The sequence below is a fragment of the Ixodes scapularis genome, unplaced genomic scaffold (genome assembly GCF_016920785.2).
Source record: "Ixodes scapularis isolate PalLabHiFi unplaced genomic scaffold, ASM1692078v2 PGA_scaffold1__304_contigs__length_218370807, whole genome shotgun sequence".
Classification (NCBI taxonomy): domain Eukaryota; kingdom Metazoa; phylum Arthropoda; class Arachnida; order Ixodida; family Ixodidae; genus Ixodes; species Ixodes scapularis.
The window spans coordinates 116046628-116067969 of NW_024609846.1; the positions used below are offsets into that span (position 1 = coordinate 116046628).

General features: G+C 46.2%; 1 protein-coding gene across 2 annotated transcripts in view; it reads right to left on the reverse strand.

Annotated features, from left to right (window-relative positions):
• Positions 1-21342, reverse strand: part of LOC8042521 (tensin-4) — a 275086-nt gene that overhangs the window by 31717 nt on the left and 222027 nt on the right. For both annotated transcript variants that reach the window (XM_029985615.4, XM_029985617.3), the window contains one exon: positions 19679-19954. In XM_029985615.4, the coding sequence (XP_029841475.3) occupies positions 19679-19954 (276 nt within the window). The remainder of the gene's footprint in view (positions 1-19678; positions 19955-21342) is intronic.

Here is a 21342-nt window from a genome sequence, read left to right on the forward strand (position 1 = left end):
TGGGAGTAAAAGAGTGGGAGGAGTCCCGGAAGCACTCGAAGGCGCAGCTCACCAGATCGCAAGGACGACGGGAGTTGAGATTCGCCGTTAAAGGGACATTGTGACCCTGAGTTACGTTCGAACTGCGCTTCGGTACAACGGCGTGCGTGGCAGTGCGCGGCAAGGAATCGTCCGACGGACTGGACATTCGCTTGGATGGAAAGCACGAGTTAGTTCAGTTTTGCATCTTATTTGTTAAACTGTGTTTCGTCTCGTTAACTGTTTGCGTTTAAAGAGTGGATTAAATAGTTTGTTGACGATTCAGGCTTAGCTGTCGTCACCTGCGTCGTGTATAGTCACACCGAGTGTGGCCTCGCCGGCCAATCTACCGGTCGAACATTATCTTCTTTTGAAATTTGTTTTAACAAGTTAATTGCGGATTGTTTTTTTTTTGTCACGTTTCACATCTGCTTTGTGACAGGCGGCCCCACAACCTTGTGAAAGGTAAACCTGTCGTTGAGTCCAAATTAATCGCAGACTGGTTATGTTAGTAAGAGACCCGCCTGTGCTTATCGATTTTGCACGAGGAATCCTACCAGAAAATACCAGCATCCTGAGTCGGAGACCGTGTCACTATCTCGCCTGCATTCTCGCCTGGTCGTCAGTTATTTTACACTCATTTTTAAGCGTGATGTTTTATCGAACAATTTAGGGTAAAAAGAACAGACGCGAATCAGACCTTGTGCGAGTCACGATGGACCCATTTAGGAAATCTGCCGTGGTTTAAAAGTTCTGAGATCCCTGCACAAATTTACAGACAGGAAAGGCGGTATCACATTTGCACATTTGTGAATCCCCTACATTTTGCATCGTATTCAACTTGCATCTTTAACGGAGTTGATTGATCCACCATTGTCCAATGTGCTCAGACATTCAGACAATCGGCAGCTGACTTCCGAATAAGAACTGTTCAGGAACAATAAAGGGTAGGTGGTTTTTGGTCAAAATCCATCGAAGAGCAACAAACGGTAAGTTGATTGATTGAGGAATGGCGAAGAGATGTCGTTTGTCCCAGCCGCATCTCACGCTAATTCTTTTCTTCTTCTTTTTTTCGCAGCGGGACAGCTGAAGCTGACCCGAGCAGGCTCGCTCGCTCAACGCCGGTCCGAGCTCCGTTCCTGAAGCGAAATGAAAGAAAAGCGTTGCGTCAGGCGGAGCCGTCGGTGTCCGCCCACGAGGCGAGGGCACCTCCGTCGCAGCGACACGCCGAGAAGCGCGGCAACGAATGCCCCGGTCGCCTGGCTCTGACAACTGCGCCGCGGAGCCCCGGGGACGGATCGAGCAAAAGCGATTCGTTACACAACCGCCGTGGACATTCTGCAGACGGGGGATCCGAGCTGAAGCCCCGGGACAGGCGGTCGCCATGGGGACCTCCGCAATCAGGCTCTGCCGCCGATCCTGCTTCGATTGAGACGTTCGGCACGTGCGCTTGTTGTTCGCTCACAAATGCGCCGGTTTTCTCGGTTCCGTCACGGAAATGAGTACGGCATGATCGGTTACGGAAGGGTCGAAAACATGGCGGTCTTCTCTAGACCTTTTACCAAATCACTCAGGTAGCAAGGAGTATGCGGCGATTGTAGTTACATGCGCTGCACGTATTGGCGTTCGCAGCATTAACTTTTCTATAGGAAGTATTTTCACTGGCGGCCACAGCTGTCTGCGCGACTGCTGAGCGCGTGCTGATGGCGAGCTTCCACAGTTCTTTTGTAACGTGCATTTCGCACCCTCAAGATTGCCGGTCTTAGCAGCCTATTAATGTGGGCTCGTTCTGAGCATGCGCTCTAGACATCACCCACAAATATGGCGCCCAGCGAATACTCCTCATAGCAAACATATGAAACAAGTGAAACTTTCCGCGTACGTTGGTCAACGCCTTATTTGGGCTTAGACAAAAGCCTGTGCGTTTTGCAACCTCCCCAGCGCTCAGCAGGGCTGAACCACTCGAAAAATCTCGGACCGTAAGCTCCTAGAAAGAACACCTTTAAATATACTCATCTCGTTGTGCGGACGATTGACGAACAGAATTTACTACGCTCCGACTGCGCGCATGCTCCGACCATTAACTATTTTAAATCAACTGTTAGGAAAGTTTGTGCAATCCTTTCCTGCTCTGATGGTAAAAAACCATCTGCAGCATTTTATTTAAAATAATATATAAATAAAACAGGTAAAAAATATTTTTTTACAAATAAGGCAAGCACGTCCACCGGGTGGACGCGCTCGCCTTATTTTTGACAGAATGTACCTTCCAGATAGCTGGTGACAACGGACGTCAAGGCGAAACATGCGAAGCGGCTGCGCAGCCTCGGACAATGGTTACGTCGCCGTGTCCTTCCAATATTCCGTCTCTCTATGCTTGTTGGTATACAGCGAAGGTGAATTGTTAGATGCTCACAACACACACACACACACATACATAAAAAAGGAGTGTATCTAACGGAATTATCAGGACACACTGTGGTGGAGTTTGCCTCCAATCGGGGGGATCGGCGACCGAGTGGGCTAACGCACACCAGCTCGGAGCATGTGGAGCGAAAGCTCGCGCTGGAAAACCCAGGATCATGGGCTCAATCGCCACCCTTGCCCGCTTCGATCCGGATGAGCATCGTACCGGCGTGTGGCCGTGTATCACTACTGCGTGGTGCACGTTAAAAACGCCAGGCTAGCGATCGTACTGCACTGGTTGAATTGTTCATCTACAGCTGAAAGTTTCCCGTTGAGGCAAACTAAGTTCAGGTTGTTTAAACATACGCACAACCTAATTGCGTTCAACCTGAAGAATATCATTTGATGGCCAAATCTCGAGGTTACTATACCACCTTTATTGTGGCAGATGCCTGAGCTAGGGTTTGACATTAATTGAAAGCGCATACCGCCCTGTTTTGAAACCGCGAGGAGATCTCTTGCAAAACGTGCAGCGCCCTCCACGGAGTCTAAAGGAATGCGGAGAACTACCCAGTGACGGAAGTGGCATTTGACCTTTTGTAGCAGGTTCTGTAGCAGGCAAAATATTGGTTTGGGGCAGTCACTAAACCTCTTGGAGCAGATGCCAACGCCTGTTAGCACATCACTTCAAAAAAAAAGTGGTTGCATCGCTAAACGAGTTCATCTTTGATAATGACTGAGGGTTCCTCTTTGATACTGCAGCATACTACTTACGTATTACCTTTTGTAATAAGGATAGGGCGCAGCGTTCTATTAAGAAATAAGGGTCTAGTCAGAAAAAGTTCTATTTAGAGCGGGTACTAAAAAAATTATAAAAAATGAATTATATCGCAACACTTCAGTTGGGATAAAGCTTCTCTCCCCTCGCACTTCTACAGCCGGTAGTTTATTTAGCCTGCATATATAAGTTTCGTAAAATGTCTGCAAAACCCAAATCGTTTATCTACAAAAATACGTCCCCCAAGTTATTGTGAACCTACCAAACTCAAAACTGTCCCATATTATGAACTGCCAAAACAACCACCCCAAATATTATGAAACCCTATACTTGTGCAAGTGACACTTTTCTTTAGCGGCGTTGGAACTATAGTAAAGCCAAAATTTTATGTTCTTTCCATCGACAGCTGCACGGGAGCAGCCTTGACTACCATTTATTAAAATATAGACGCGCTATTTTTTTGTTTTTCGGCACATATATTTTTTTTTTTTAATTTAGAGATGAACTTATTATTAAGCTAAAAATAGTAGACCTGGAAAAGTACAGAGCATAACGTCCGAGCTTATCGCGCCAACCTCGCTTGTGTCAGCCGCTGCTCGTTGCACTCCAGTGCAAAGCGGTGAAGCTCGATACGCGCTCGCTGGTAAGAGACGGGACAGAAGCATGCAGTGGACACGAAGATTTAGTGATCTCATCAGGAATACAAGACCCTGGGGTTCTGTCTTATCGCAGTAGCCACCATCCTAAAATTTGGAAATGTTTTCTCGCAACTTTCAGCTCTTCACATCGCCGACATCGTCTGAAAATTTAGATGATGTCGGCGATCAATTCGCCAGCGCATCAACCAACCTGCGTCGTTGACGAGCAATTCCAATACTTCGTTTCACCTTAATTTAAGGCGCAGCCGCCGCCAGGAGCCAATGGGGCCAACCCGCGTCGAAGTGCGACATCATGACATTGGTCCGTTTTCTGTGCGTGGTCTCGACTAAACAGATGAAGTGCAGCAAATGTCTCGTGACTTGCACTTTTAGTATCTGTCTGTGGTTGTGTGCGTGTTCGAGCCTTCGACTGTACTGTGATCTAAAATAAAACAAACTATACGGTGAATATAGACGCTGTGAAATACATATTTGTATAATTTTTCCATTCCTCCTACTTCTCTAAATATTAAAGCCGACAAATAATGATTTTTGTTTTGGCTTTGCCCATTTTGGCGCAGGTGTGACGCAAGCCTTAGCAAAATTGCACTTTGGCGAAAGATGTAGCAAACTTTGGTTCGTGGCGCAATTTGGTGCAAATGGCGCAGCACTTTTATTACTGACCACTAGTAAATAACCGGCAGCAGCCCTGTAGCATACGAAGGAGGAAACGCGGGCGGGCCGGCGAGCGTCACTGCGCAAAACAGTGCAGTGTTGTATGTTCTTCCCGCTGACTACTTGTGCAGATTATTTGACCATTTGTTTAAATTTAGCAGCCATAAAATAATCCTGGCTGGTGACTTTAATATCCCGTACGTTGACTGGGCGAATATGTGTGGTTCATCTTCTGCAACAGAAATTATTTTTGATATGATGTTCGCCTTTGATCTGACGCAGTTAGTTCAGGATCCAACCAGAGTACATGGTACCAGTCACTCAATTCTTGATCTTGTTTTCGTAAACAATTCGCTTACTGATTGCACCACATCTGTTGAACAGGGTACATCTGATCACTATTTGATCCTCTTGACCTGTTTTCTTGAGCGCTTTCACCTACAAAAAGAGTTATATATTCACCTTTCAAAGACTTTTCGCGAGCTGACGGTACTAGCATACTCGATTATCTTGACATAAATCTTGACAATTTCACTGATACAAATGTTGATGCCCTTTGGCTAAAATTTACGAGCTTATGTAAATACTGCCTTGACAAATTGGTACCTACAAAATACAAGCGTATTAATCGTAATAATCCGTGGATTAATAGAAAAATCGTACATCTCAAACGCAGAATAAAACGAGCGAAGAAAGCAAGGCCGGTTAACTGCGACAACACTAATCTGCAGAGCGATCTTCGTAGCCTAATTGCAGAGGCTAGGGACAACTACTTCTCCGGTACGCTTCTAAACTATCTTAAACAGTACCCCCAAAAGTTTTGGCGCTACTTGACTGAACAAAAATAAACCCGTTGAGCAAATCGTGGTGAATGACACTGTCTCAACTGATCCTGGTGTTATAGCTTGCCATTTCAATGAGTATTTTCAGTCGGTTTTCTCCGATAACCGTAACCATGATTATGTCATTTCTACCGCATCAAACTGTCACTCTGAGTTCATAACTTATTGCGACATAGTTTTTTTGCTGTAGTCACTGAAAACGAAAACAAGTGCTGGTCCCGATAAGATTCCAAACACGTTTCTACGACGGTACGCTGAGTCCCTAGCCCATTATCTTCTCATTATTTTTCATGCATCATACTCAAACAGCTCGCTGCCAGATGATTGGCGCACTGTCATAGTGGTACCTGTGCACAAAAAAGGGAATCACCTAGCAGTTGAAAACTACCGTCCAATTTCCTTGGCTTCTTCTTCGTGTAAATTAATAGAGCATATCATCTGCAGTCAAATCAATGAACTGCTGGAAAGCCGTAATTTTCTAACAGAATTTCAACATGGCTTTCGCAAAGGCTTTTCAACTACGACCCAATTAGTTACTACCATCCATGAGTTTGTGCAAATTCTCGATACTAGCATTACTAGACTTCAGCAAAGCTTTCGATAAGGTGCCTCATGAACAACTGCTTTTTAAACTTGGACAGCTTGGTCTTCCACATGGTTTTATTAACTCGATTGCTGCATACTTGTCACATCGCACACAGTCTGTTTCCGTCGGAGGTTGCATCTCTCCAGTTCTGCCTGTAACGTCAGGGGTCCCCCAAGGGAGCGTTTTAGGTCCTCTTTTGTTCTTGGTGTACATAAACGATATTATATCAATCATTGACGCAGGTGTCCATATACATCTTTTTGCCGACGATTGCATTATTTTTAAAGAAATAAATTCGAGCTCGGATCAGCTAAGACCATAGTTCGCATTCCATTGTATCATGGTGCGATACCTGGAAAATGAAGCTTAACTCTGCTAAATCAACACTTTTACGTATTACAAAAAAGAGGCAACCCTTCGAATACATTTATAATATCGCGGACACCCCGATCACTGTGGAGCGAGAATGTAAATATCTTGGTTTCATTATATCGGACACACTTTCATGGTCTCCTCGTATAAAACATATTAGAAGAAAGTTGAGAGACGCTCCCAATTCAGGTTTAGCTACATACTTATTATTCATTAGTCAGATCCAAGTTGGAGTATGCAAATGTCGTTTGGGATCCATTTACTCAGAAAGATATCCGGAAGTTGGACATGGTGCAATGTCGAGCGGTTCGGTTTATTTACGGAAAGTATAGAAGGCTGGATTCACCGTCTAAACTTGTACAGGCTAATGGTATACAGACCCTTCAGGCCAGGAGGAAACTTGCGCGGTTGAAATTCTTGTTTCATATTGAACAAGGACAGGATCGCATAGACCCATTGCAATATATTTCCCCTTTAGCGTCAAGAACTACGCGGCACAGACATCAGTTTTCACTAACAACAATTTTGGCGCGTACTAACATGTTTAAGTTTAGCTTTTTCTCTCGCACCATTAACGACGGGAACGGTTTACCTCTCGAAGTATTTATCGACACCAACTTTGTACAAGGTCTCGAACGTCTTGATAACTAGCATGTTTGCTTTGTAGATTGCTGCACCTTCATCTTTTTTCGCATGGACATTAGGATTGTATAAACCTTCATACTACATCTGGATAAGTCATTTTGTATTAGTGCATGATTGAATCACACGCTGCTTGATTTTTGCTGTTCCCCCCCCCCCCCTTTTTTTTTAAAGAAATATATATATCTTGTATATTTGCTAGTTAATTCTAAACCTTTTAATGTCGTGTTACTTGTGTATTTTTGTATGAGTGAATGCATATATTGTACCCCACTCCTACTTGGGCCTTCAATGGCCTGTAGTATCCTCTAAATAAATAAAAAAAAAAATATATATATATTAACCTTACCAGTACGCTCTCCATTCCAAGTACCTCTCCCTCTTTCTTCCTTTCTCTCTCTCTCTCTTCTTATTTATTTCTATCATGCTCCAACTCGCTCTCTCGCTCCCTTCAGTGTCACGTGGTAGTGGTGTCGGGTAGGTGCTGTGGGAGAAAGGAACATGTTCTCATAATTCTTGGCGCGCTTCGTGCACGGCCTCTTGGGATTTTCGCAACTGGTCTATTCGTCGTCGTTACATTCTGCGTAAGGTATAAGCGCTCAACCGGAAGAGGTAAAAAAGAAAAGAACACACGCAACAATGGCAAGACAAGGCCTCTCGGCCAACGCACTGACGCTCGCGAGTATACGATGTCGGCCGCATCGTGGGAACGACTTATTCGAAACCGGAATCCACTCTTTAGTTATCGCCCGAAATTCTACCCGACAGATTACCGGCAAATGTATGAAGAGAGGGAAAAGAAAGAAAAGAAAGAAAAGAGCGTAGAGATAGAGAGAAGACCCATCTTGATGGCTGGGAGGCTGCTTAAATCCGCGGGGCCCCCGCAGTCCGTGGGAAAACAAACCGCATTCGAAATGAGTCCCTGCATGCACGCGCGATGGGTGACCGGCACACGGCGAGTCAGTGCCCGCCTGGAACGAAAACAGGAAACACGGGACAAACTGCGGGCAAAAGAGTTAGTACGCGGAGTCTGAATAGATGGCTTCGGCGTTCTGACAACCCTCTATACTCGATGCTCTGCCTTAGAAAATATGCGCGTGCATCGTGTCGTTAGTGGACCGCAAAAAATGAGCTACTAAAACTTCCTAATCGCTTCGCTTCGAAAGATATTAGCTATAGAAGACGGTAGAGTCAAACGAGGAATGAGTCTAATATATGCCGTCAAGGTTTATTTTCTTTTCCCTTTCAGCGAGTGAAGAGCACTTTTTACGCACCTCCGGTCCTCAACTTTTTTTCTTTAAAAGGGCTTTTTTTGTGTGTGTGTGTGTGTGTGTCTCAGTAGTAGCAGAAATATTGCTTTATGGATTTTAGTTTTATACTATCGCACGCGCGTGCTTCAAAAGGATAATTATTTCTCGAATATTCGTAGTTCTGTATCGTCACCGCGCTCGCCCGAGGAAAAAAAAAATAGCGGGGAAGTCCCGAGCGTATTGACCATGCGGTTGTTTTCGTGTAGAGATGGATTCGGAGTGGCAAGAGTGCTTTCATTACAGGTGGTCCCTTAGGTGCGCGTCGAGGCACGCTTAAATGCCAGGGGCTGTGGAAACCTAGTGAATTCTAGTAATACGGCCTCGGGCATACTTGCACAACACACGATAAAAGTTTAAAAAAAAAATTAGCCGAAATAAGATGCTCGTCCAACGATTTAATAACGGCTTAATTCATTCCGAGGATATTACTTTGGATGTCAACTATTATTTTGGTAACATTTATTTCTAATGTTTACCAAATCGCGTGTATGTACGTACGTTCCCTAGTAGTTATACTGTCACGTATAGAGGAACTTAAATGTTGAAAACTAAGCCTGAACTAAATCTGTCAACCGTATTCAAAAGGGGGCAGTCTTTTTGAAAGAAGTATCCAGCAGCTGAGGCACAACGCCTTATGTTCTGAGTCCATCCAACTACAAGTACAAAATGGACGGCAGCTAAGCGACAATTTCACTTATACATAAAGTAACAGAAAGTGTAAAAATGTAATCATCTTTTTTTTGTATGAAATTTCTCCGTTGACTTTAAATTTAGTTACCAGGTAGCATAAACAACTACTTTTAGAACGCGGTTCTAAAGGTTGTTGTACAACCGACTACTTTCTTCCTTCGCTAAGCTGTACAAAACTGGCGTCGAGACGGTGGCGATTTCGGTACGACGTGCCAGCGTGATATAAAAAAAAAGTGCGAATGGCTGGCGATGCGTCGCCCAGAAACGCAGTTTCTCTCGCGCCTGTCAGGAGCAAGTATGTCGCACGGACTCAGAAATACGTCCGAAATCTCGAGGACCACGATGCAGACCTACCGTCGACGTTATACCACTTCCCGTAACGACCATACAACTCCCCCGCCAACCAAACGCTGCGGGATTTTCATTAATTAGACGTCGGGGACTCGCTGCTGTCTGCCGCCGTTGCTTCTATATATGCGCTTCGTAAGCCGAACTCAGTGACGCGCCGGAGTTACGTCCCGGGTAGCAGAAACAAAAATGGAACTTCAAATATAAAGACAAATAAAAAAAAAAAAAAAAAAGAAAACGGAAGAGGAGGTTTAGTTAGGAAAAGTTTCCCAGGGAACGAACCAGATACTCGCGGCTCTTGCTTCACCGCCAAATATCATAATTAATTTAAGGAAGTTTCGAGTAAACGAGTCTCTGCGTGTTCAGTTAGGTACGAAAAAGAAACACACACGCGCACAACGCACATACAAACACAAATTCGCGCGCGCGAGCTCGGCGAGAGGTTGCGGCGTGTACCGCCAGAAAATTGAAATGCGGGGAAAACTGGCGGGAGAAGCCCGTGCCTGAAGTTGACACGGCAAGGTGACGGAACGGTGCGCATTTCGGCGACGAGTTGAGTGGAAAGCGAGCTGGGTAACCGCGAGTATGGTGCCAGCGGCGAAGGTTTTAATGGCGACGACGAAACATTTTTGAGATTGTTAACTAAAGAAGGAGAAAAAGTAATTTGAAGCTTAGAAGACAAAAAAACCTCAGCAAAAAGGGAGAGAGTCATGGCACACATATAAGCATGCATAGTATACTTTATAAAGAAGTAGAGCCATGAAAGCTTTTGGTTGAAGTTTTTTTTTTTTTTTTTTTCTACTAGAAATGATGCAAGTAATTATGAAACGGAACGTAAAATACGTTGAGCCGCCGTAAATAATTTACTATCGCGTTCCGTGTTTTCGGCTGCGACATGCTTGAAGCTGAGATCTCGGGTTGTCGTCACAGACTCGGCGCCCAAACTATGGCGGCTGCGACATAAACAAAGGAAAAAGGGGAAAAAAACAAAAAACAAACTGCGGCATTGAGGAGGTTTTACTGCCTGCCCTTGTTTTAGGATATCGAGCGCACACGTATGACGTCACAATTTTGTTGGCCCCATGTGACCGCCACCAAGCTGTTCGCCATGATCCATGACGTCATTTGTAGGCGTATACTAGTACGTTCTCTTCATGAATACTGGTGCCTCGAATTCAAATCAGGCATTAAGGCGCAACCCAAAAGTTGATGTTGCTAATCCTCTTAAGTTATATCTAAAAAATAAAATCAGCCAAAAAAAAAAAAAAAAAAGACGACGGACCGGATAAAGTAAGACACGGACAGAGCGCTAAACAGAGCGCCGGTCTGTCGTTTTTTTTTTGCGCTGTTTTGTTTTGTTAGGTATGTCACACCAACTCGCCCAAGCTTCAACTTTTAAGTGACGCATGAGGTGGATTTCAATGTGATTTTATGATTACAACACGTAGCGGGTGAATTTTCGACGATACTGAACAAATTATAGTTAGATAGGATGATTGCTTCCTTCAAGCATCTCTTAAAGCAACATGACTTACTCGTGCCTCCGCGTGGAGAGAGAACGGTAACTTGGCAAGTGCGAATGCAAGGACACATCCTCCTGTATTTTCGGCTGTCAACAAACGTGTCGCTGCCGATTTCAGAAGTGGTCGCTGCATTTTGCGTGGTCCATTTCTAGATGAAATATTTGCGTATAAATTCTGGTTATCCCGGGTACGCGTTATCCTGACCGAGAACTAACATTTATAGGAGAGACCTTAAATTCCGTTTAGCGGTGGGATATCGTGAATTTTTCGCTCGAAGAAAGCGGTGACCAGTAAGGTCATAAAATATCAGGAAATAAAAAAATAAAAGGGGTCTTCTTTGCGCGCAACTTTTGCATAATGCAGCTTCATTACACCACTCCGATAACTCCGACAACGATACTGCGCAAAGGAGCCGGAGGAGTGTCGAGTATCGTCATCCGCGGAACGATCCACTAAAATCCTAGTTGCCAGCTCTTGCATGTGCTCATGTGTGTGCGTGTATGTACGCATGTCGTGCGCGTGAAGAGGTCTGTTTTCAGGCGCGAACGTGGAGAGAGAGTGAGGTGAAGGTGAGGAGTATAGGGCGGGATAGCCGTATGAGAGAGCAAGAGAAAGAGAGAGAGAGAGGTGGAAGGTGAGGAGTAGAGGGCGGAATAGCCGCATGAGAGAGAGAGAGAGAGAGAGAGAAAGGTGAAGGTGAGTAGCAGATTGCGGGAGAGGCTTTACAATCAGCGAACGTCTCATTTCCATCCCCGACAAACAGAGACAAGCCGAAATCCCAACAAGAGTTTTTCAGGCGACCGAAAGCCGACGTATAATCCACGCGACTCCGCCCGACGCGCGTCGCCGACGACGACAGGGGTGATTGGACCTGCCACAGACAGGCGTGCCGCACGCGCGCTGAATCCCGTTTGACCGTACGACGGACCGCGACAGAAGCTACGAGCCATCCCAGCCAATCCAGTCAAATCAGCCTCCTTAAATACCGAACCACAACCGCCGCAGAACTCAGCTGAATTGGGGGCGTTGTCCGTCCCCGTTACTTTCTCTTCCACTGTAAACAATTTCCCCCCTCCTCCTGCCCCAGTTTCGGGTTAACATCATCGTGGTAAACTTTTACCAGCTCGCCTGCGCACTGACTGTATAGTTCCCACCCATGATTGGTTCAGCGATGAGAGAATGAGTATACAGGGACACGACGAACACCTGCTGGTGCGCACTCGACACTATGATTGGTACCGGCCATCCCAGCCAATCCGGTGTTGTGAACACACCACGTGCGCACGCGCCTCTCGCGCTGCAGAGCACTCCCGACGGTCACGTGACATTCACACGGCATTGGATTGACTTCGATCGCTCGTAACGTCCGCTGCGGTCCAAGGCGAACCGGACAATACACGGCTGCGGCCCCTCCTTTACCTCCTCCGCGGCAATGTATCGCCGGCCGGGTGCCCTCCCTGCTGCCGAATTGAGATTAATTCCTCGAACTCGAAATGAACTTCCCACCGCTTCGTCGCCACACCGTATATATTGCAGCGGTCAGGCATTCGAGCCAGGACGAATCGTGTGAACAGAGTTCGTGGTCTCATCTTGAGGAGTGCTATTCAGAACGACGGCTGCCATCGTCTTTAACACCTGCAGAATTCCACGCGTGTTCAGGCGTGCCATCAAACATACGGGTTCCCTTTTATCGGCGCGTAGACTACAAAAACAAACGATACCGAAACGATGCTCGCTCTATTTATGGGTTGGTGACCTCGCTCGGGGCGCGCTCCTTTTAATTAAAGGGGGTCTCTTCCGGCGCTTACTGTTGAAAGGTCTACGCCATTTTATGGGTCTAAAGGAGGTCTCATTTGCAGGCGACAGTGCGGTACGATCGCCCGCTTGGAAGAGGCAAAATCGAGAGTTTTAAGGCTGAACTCCATGGAGCGAATTATGCGACGAATAACTGACGAACGTCACCCGACGGCACGATCGTTTTAAGCGCGACGTAGCAGCCACTGTGTTGATGCCACGCGCAGAGCAAGAGCCGCGGGGCTATATTTGTCGATTTTTCGCAGTATATTCGTCTCATGGGGTTCAGCTTTTAGTGGACCGTACGCAGCGGACAGCGGGCTTAGCGGCACGTGCTCAATCCGTGCTTTGAAGTGGAGGCACAAGCTCCCACTAGCAGACGATCTAGAATATAATCTACTTCAGGTTTATAATGTTAAGAAATTAAGCTTCACAATTTATGTCAATCTCAGACGGTTCAAAGCGTTTCAAAACACACACACACACACACAAAAAAAAGAAACATCATAAGAGCATTGTTTTAGCGATACTGTCTGACGTTAAAAAAAACACAAAAAACATCGTCTAAACATTTTTTTTTTTGTATTGACAAACCGATGTTTTGAGGTGTTGTTCCACATCTTGTTAAAAAAGGTATCTTACTATCCCATCCCAATTTTGAAACAACTATCAAAGGGAAGCTGATAGACAAAAAAATATTAAGGTAGTAGTGGCCCACTATACCCATTTGTCCACTGAATTCGGTTATTGCACTGAAACTGGACAAACAATAACGTAAAATGCATCTGCGCTTACGTTGCTCCTATTAATGACATAAAAAAGAAATATTTACACAAGTTATATCAAAGTGCTTACATCCAGACTCTGACAGCTTTCTTTAACTAAAAATCTGCTTCAGATTCCCTTTAATAACATATTAACAAAAAAAAACAAGAAAAAAAAAAAAGCATTGAAAAATGTAAGACTCCTTCGCACACTTCCTCCACCACAAAAACATATTACGGTTTTATCTTTCCGACAAACGAAAATCAAAAGGAATAAATGGTGCCTCGTATTCGAAACTTGCGCGACTTGAAAGCCCCTTTAAGGGCTCATGCCAGAGATTTATAATTTCATGTGATAAAATAAGCACGTTCAGATTTTTTTTCCCCCCGTACACCCTGTTTCTACAGGCGGAGAATGAGAACGACGATACATGCCAACGCGTCAAAGTTTTACATCTAGTTTTTCCCCTCCATCATTCTCAAATGAGGAAGAAGAAAAAAAGCTAACTTCTAAAAATATATAGGGAAGCAGAATCAATCGAAATTTCGATTCAAAACGCGCGACACACAATATTTGTCCGTACACGGATGAGGGTTCTCTTCTCCCGCCTTCGCCGGAAAGCAAACGCCTGAGCCGGCGACAAACGCGAACGAGATAACGCGACGACGGGTGCTGTGTAAACAATCGAAATGTGCTATGCCTATTTCACGCCGTCGCTCAGACTGCAAAGGTAAAACCTCGCAGCGGGTACGCGCAGCCGAACACGACAGGGGGGCGGACAGCGTCCCCGAAGAACGCGCCAGCAGGCCCAATTCAATAAGACGCGAGCGCACACATCGGAAACCCGCGTCGGGGACAGCGCTCACGCCCGGCACTACTACACCTATACTATACGGCGAGCAGATTTCGGTTGACAAGGGATTTCACGCTTGCTCCTTTCGCACGCGAATATAAACGCACCATATACTTCCGGTTTCGAGGAACGTTCCGCTTTCCGTCGTGTATAGTCACGCCTGTTATAGTCACCAAGGCGGTTGTAGAATCGCGTCTCTCCCTCGGGCGGCGGCCATACTGGACTTCTATACTGGGGCACTTCGGTGTAGGACATGTCGGTGCGGTCTCTTCGCTGCATGGACATGTCGGTCCATGTGCACAGACGTTTCGGTGGACGGACATTCATGCATGGACTTTCGATTGTCCCTGAACGAGCGGCGCATATTTCATTACTAATAATTATATCCTGTTCACACGATATTTTGCGGGCTCTCGGTATGAATGACTTTCATCATTGCCATTATAACTTTATAAGGAACAACTTTTTTATTTGCTATATTTAATGATTGAATGACAATGATTACCTTCGGCTTACTTGTCCCCGCTCGCCTACTATCTTTAACCGCAAGCTGAACCGAACCTTTTTATACGTATAAAATTAATCTGCTGATACATCGACTCCTGTCGCTACGAAAACACGTTGTATTTTTTGCAAATTGAATCGATTGAGTTTGCCTTTCATAATGACTGCGTTCCCAACTGCACACACTAAAAAAAAGAAAACCAGTGCGTCTACTATCCCGCACAACACTCGGAGATCCAGTCACCGCAACTTATGGAGGCAGCTCAGCGAATGACGATGTCGAAACATGTGTTTTGACCAAAAAACGCAGTCTGAGCTGTGATATTAAGGAATGCGAGCGTAACGTTTTACATTGCTTCATATCACAACTCAGACTGCGATTTTTTTGGTCGAAACATATGTTTCGGCATCGCCATTCGCTGAGCTGCCAACGTAAGTTGCGGTGATAAGCTCTCCGAGTGTTGTGTGGGGAAGTAGACGCACCGGCTTTTTTAGAATGCATAGGCGTTCAGTTATATATATCTGGGTAGAAAAAAACAACAAAAAACCTTCGAATATACTATTATGGTTCAGAGATGTTAGCAGATTTCTTTGTAGAAGTCTATATATTTCTATAGTTTTCATGGTGGGTAAAACCATACATAGCTAAGTGAAGGCGTATCTGAAATTCCAATATATCCTGCGTCTTTCATGCGTCAAGATATTAAAATATAAAAATGCCTGAAAGTCTGCTGGAAGATTCAACCATTCATTTCCAAACACATACACCGAAATGTCTGTGCACAGAAACGTCCAACACTGAAATCTTTATTTCAAAATGTCCTACACCCAAATGTCCGGATCCATTAAAGGAGCCCCGCAACGATCTGTTCACTAGTTTTTAATTTGCACCGAACCTGAGCGCAATGAAAGCAGTACTTTCGTGAAACTTTTCTCGAAATTCACTTTATCTTAAAAGTTATAGGCAAATTAAAATGACAAAAACAAGCAAAAAATAACCTCCTTTATGACGTCCCTGGTCCTGGCTTGGGTCCGGTTGAAATATGACGCACTGATATTTAGTGACTCTCTCCGTGCCCGCTGGGTTGCCTGAACCACAAGAGATGCGGAAACCGCAAAAAAAAGGTATATGTAGGATTGCAGGGCCCGTTTAGAGAGACGATGAAATGATTTTTCAACTTTTTCCTCCCTAGCTTTAATCCTAAACTCAGAAGCGAGATGAGAAATCCCGTAGTCTTGGCGTGCTAGGGTACGGAAGGCGATGACTCCAATAAGCTTCCCCACCGCACACCGTGCAACTTATCGTTCTCAGGTGATCATAAGTGCCGTCAAAGCACTCAGGCCACGAACGCGAATACAAATATTTGTCGACGGATTGATTCTCGACGAGCACATAGGCCCTTGAGTTACGCGGTGCCCGTGTCCAGTGCGTGAGCTGGGTTCGGCTAACGTGCTCGGACACCGCGGAGGCATCCCAGTGAAAAGGCGGAGATTTCTCGAAGGAAAGGAGGTATAGGAAAGGGTTCACTATAATTTCAAATTTTCGTAGCGAGAGGGAAGCTTTAGGTTTTGAACCTCGTGCTCTAGTTTTATTTCGGCGCATTAAACGATATGCCATTAGTTAAATCCCAATTTTATCCCAGTCGAAAGTTCATTTCATGGTCCCTTTAAGCCGGGGTCCCACTGCTTAAGCCGGGGTCACACTGGTCATACCTTATACAAAAGACAATCTGCAAACACGACTCACCGCAATATCCGTGGCTCGAATGCCGCATGCCCGAGTTTCCTCCTTGAACTCATTGCCATACGGCATTCGAAGCACAGATCTGGCGGTGACTGGCGTTCGAATTTGTACGCAGACTTTCCTTTGTATGATGTATAAGCAGTGTGACCCCGGCTTTATGCATCGTACAAAGGACAGTCTGCACAGAGATTCGAACGCGAGTCACCGCGAAATCCGTGCTTCGAATGCCGCATGGCAATGAGTTCAAGGAGGAAACTTGGCACGCGGCATTCGAACCACGGATATTGCGGTGAGTCGTGTTGCAGACTGCCTTTTGTATAATGTATGAGCAGTGTGACCCCTGCTTTAGGAACGATGCTTTATTTCTCTCGGAACCTGGGCGTGTTTGGACTAAGCAGTGACGCTGACATGCCCACTATGCAGTGACGCTGACCTCTCCCCAAAATTCTCCGTAATTTGAATGATCCATAATAATGAAACCGAAAGGCGTGCATTTACCCAATTCGCACCCAAGCCTCTGTGTAACGGGGTCGGTATTAACTGTACTCGTATTCACCTCAAAAGCCGTTGTAAAAAAAAACTCCATCTTTTCTTATAATGTCACTAATTTCCCCCTTTATCTGTTGAATTAAGATTTACCCAGGAGGCATCTTCGATTAGCTTTATATTATTTGATCAAGACGCACACGTTTCAAACACAAAAAGCATCGTTTTTTTACATCCCAAACTAAATTTTGTTAGAGCTACTTCGCACAGCGCACGAACAATGCCGAAAAACTTCCTGTGCTTTTCCTGAGGGTATACACAGTGTATATCCTCAAAGACTGTTCCAATAATCGCAATCTGCGCGCTTCCATCTTCGTCCACTGGGCTGTAGGACGTGTCCTGAGCAAGTGCATGCAGTAGCTTTTTTGCTGCGAAATATCATGGACGATACCTCAGAATGCAAGATCGGAAGAAGAGGAAACCAGCTGAGCGTAAGGCGTGTTTTCCTCATCATCACAGAGGCAGCCGAAACAGTTTTCGATCGACAGGGCGGTCACGCTGCTCGGTTACAAGCTCGACTGCAAGCTGGGAGATTTCAGAGCCCGCTTCGGCGAAGACCGCCGCCCGGCCAACACCGGTGCCGACCCTTGGAGCCCCATCACGACGGTGCTGGACTCTCTGCGTCGACGGAAATTCGGGCGGCTCGTCAGCAAGCTGTGCACGCGGGGGGCCCTCGCCAGGTGCTCAAGACCGGCCTGCGGGAAGTCAGCAGCCCATAGCAGCCACACGAATACCACTGTCGAGAAGAACGCTGCAAGCCTAACGCCATTCAACATCTTCAACCGCAACATCAACCCTTCACCCTCGTCCACAAGCTCCATGTAAACCATCATCACCGTTTCTTTTAAGAATTTATCAGTGCAGTACCATTTCATCATCGTTGGACGCTGCGCCGCGGGCTTTCACGGTACGGGCGACTTGCCTTTCTGTGGCGCCGCGGCTCTCCTGAGGCGAAATAAATCACTCTAAATGTCCCCATTTAGTGCGCATTTATATTTTGAGCTGCCTTCCCGATTTCGATCGACTCGCCTTCCTGTTTTTGACTGAGATAATTAGACGCGCAGTTTGTATGAAAACAACATTGTGGGCATTTGTTGTACACCTTTTGCGCTTTAGAAAGATTCATCTTCCAATTTCGATCAACTCCTTCCTTACCAAAGGTCTGTGTTGCGGCGAGAAACGGGGAGCACGTTTCGCGCTACACCTAAGTTCCGTAGATCGACGATAATGGCGAGGACGATAATTCGCGGCTATTTTTTGTATTGTTTGGTTCGTTCGCGAGCACCACCAAGCGGCTTGTGGTAACAGTCGCCATCGCGCCAATGCAACGGTCTGAGGAGCAGAACCAGCGCGAGAAAAATCTCGGGAGACCGTGCTGAAGTATTAGTTTTGTAACATTTTCGTTTTTCTTTATTAAAAAGCACGCGGCAAAAACAGTATCTAGATTCGCTCCGGCAGAGACATGCATACCTATATATATACACATTATAGTGTCCGAGGAAACAATGCACAAAATGCGAGCAGAAAGGACCACGGCCAATACCAAAGTGGGAAGCAAGGGCGCAGCACTTATCGTACCTTGTACGCGATGCCCGAATCTAATTTCCTTCGTCGACGTCAAAAAATTCACTTTATGCTCGTGGTTTCATTTTTTTTTTCGTTATACTTCTTTTTGACGGGATTTTTGAAGTTTCGTTTTTCACGGAGAAATATACTGCGGACGGAGCCTCCAGTCAAACGCTTTAAAATAAAGCGCTAGAAAAAAAGTTGAAAAGAAATAAAACTAGAAACCGACGGCACTCTGAGCGATCGGGGGCGGTGAGTCCCCCGAGTGTACGTTTAAAGGCATCAGCCCTTTCGTGCTCTCGGAAAGAGGCGGCAGTGGGAACAGCTCATATGCCATGAGCAGTGCATGCGCCACGTCAGCTCAATATCAAAGCGAATTTAATTCCGGAGCACAGACAAATTTAATCTTCTTTTTACGCGTTCGTGTGTGCATGCATAGAAGGTATGTGCGTTCACGAGAACATGGGTGCGCGTTTGCGTACGTAGACAGGCCAAAAGAGTTCGTGTGTGTTTTGCCGGTTGTGTAGACGTTTTAGATGACAGATATGCGGCGACTTCTCGACTGCGCGTGTAACAGATGAACGTGTAACCACGTATTTCGAGAGAATAGAGAAAAAACTGTAACGAACTTAAACAACAAAGACATTAAAATACGCGAGAGAAATGTACGCCAGCTGTTACACGTATTATTCAGTGAAGGTGAAATGGGTCGATGAGATGAGTCGGACAATGCGTCAAGTGCGAGCAAAGCTACAGTCACTGACGGCGTTTAAGAAATCCAGGGCCTATTATGCTCCCACCTCTTGCTTCCTGATTTGGTATCCCGATCAGCTGATGCCGCAATCCAGTCAAGTGCGGAGAGATAAGAGGATGCCACGGTTACGCTGCGAAGGAGCTCTAAGTTGGACACTCAGCGAGAAAGCCGCCGAGATCGCGCCGACCGCCGCCATTGGCCAGCACCTAGGTCAAGCGCGGCGCCGACCAATCGTGGCGCTCGGCGATCTCGCCGACATTCTCGCCGAGTAGTTCAACAGCCCCTGTGCAATCTGTTTGGATGCCAGAGACTTGTCCCACTCACCCAAACCTTGGTGTAGGCGTCGGGAGGGGAGGCTTCCGGGCGGCTTCCACCGGCCATCCCCACCGAGGACGGAGTCGACCTCGAGTCGGTCTTGGCCGGGGAGGGACTGCCGCTACGCAGGGGCCTCAGCAGCACTCCCTGCTGGAAAGGCTGCTGAAGATGAGGCTGCGGACGCTGCTGCTGCTGCTGTTGGTGCTGCTGTTGTTGCTGCTGTTGAAGCTGCCGAGCGTACGCCATGCGGAAGGCTGAACCCACCAAAGAGTTGAGGTCTTCAGCCTGAAACGAAAATGAGAGAGAAACTCTCTGTTGAAGGGGCTCTTTAGCTTCGTGAACCAATTTTTTTTAGGGCGTGCATTTTATACACGACCCATGTTCACCGGGTTGCGATAAGGCGACGGCGTTCCCAAAGTAACCGCGGACTCGGTTCCGGTGGTGAATCATATTCGGGTCACGCACGAAAAACTTGCATCGAGCTGCTTAATTATATAAGGGATTGGACAATGGTAGGAAGGGGAAAAATATATGCATAGTGCATGCCTACGCGAACCGTTCCTCTAATTGAGGGGAAATAGTTTTACTGAATGACATACCAAGTGCGAGTGCAAGGTTTAAAGTTTTGGTCCGAATTCTGCTGTTGACCTGCGAAGCATACTCTTGTTTGCTGCACGTTTCAGGGGTGCAAATTGAAACCACGATGACTCGTGTCCCTCGTTGAGATGTCAAGCATACTGCGTTTGTGCGACCGACCGGAATGTTTCCATTACCAGTGCGGTATGCAGTGAGTGTATTGTGAAACCTAATTACTCTAGGTTTTCACTGCTATTGTGGGCGTCTCGCTATATTTTGATTTTAATCAAGTTTCTCACTGCTCGGGCCAGGGAAAAACCATACGATCTTCTAATTTGACACATCGCTCATCGACCATGGCCGCGGAGGGCCTTCCTTCCGGCCAAGCAGCCACGCCAACCGAAATGGAACAGGATTCAACGGGTATGTCGAGCTCCTCAAGCACCATATCCTACTACGAAAGTGTCTCTGATGATCAAGATATGAATTCAGAGCCATATCAAATGGTCCTGGGCCGAAAGAGACGCAAACCATCTACTAGCTCAGACTGCAGCAGTAAGACAGTCAAAACCATGACCCAGGCTCATCCCCGCCTTACAGTGATAATCAAGCCCAAAGATCCAGTAAGCATGATTGCAACAATTAACCCGATGAAGATTACAGAGAAACTTGAAATGACTGCTCCAGATGGGGTCATCTTGGTTAGGCCCAATCGAAGACTCAACGTGCTGGCGATTGACACAAGAAACACTGAAGCCACGAAAGCGCTTCTTGGACTCACCTCATTAGGTGGAATACCTGTCATCGCTTATGAACCTTTTCCACGGGAATTGGCGGCCGGAGTGATCTACCAGGTACCAGCAGACATTACCGAAGCCGAGCTACAATCGGCAGTCCGTGCGACTGCACCCGTCATCTCCATTTCTCGACTGGGTAAATCTGAGTCTGTCAAAGTCGTCTTCAGCACGGACACACGACCAGAATATGTCACCGTGGGATACACAAGGTTCAAATTGCAGCCGTACATAGAGAAACCACGTCAGTGCTGGAAATGCGGTCGTTTTGGACATGTCCAAACCGCCTGCACGAACGACGTG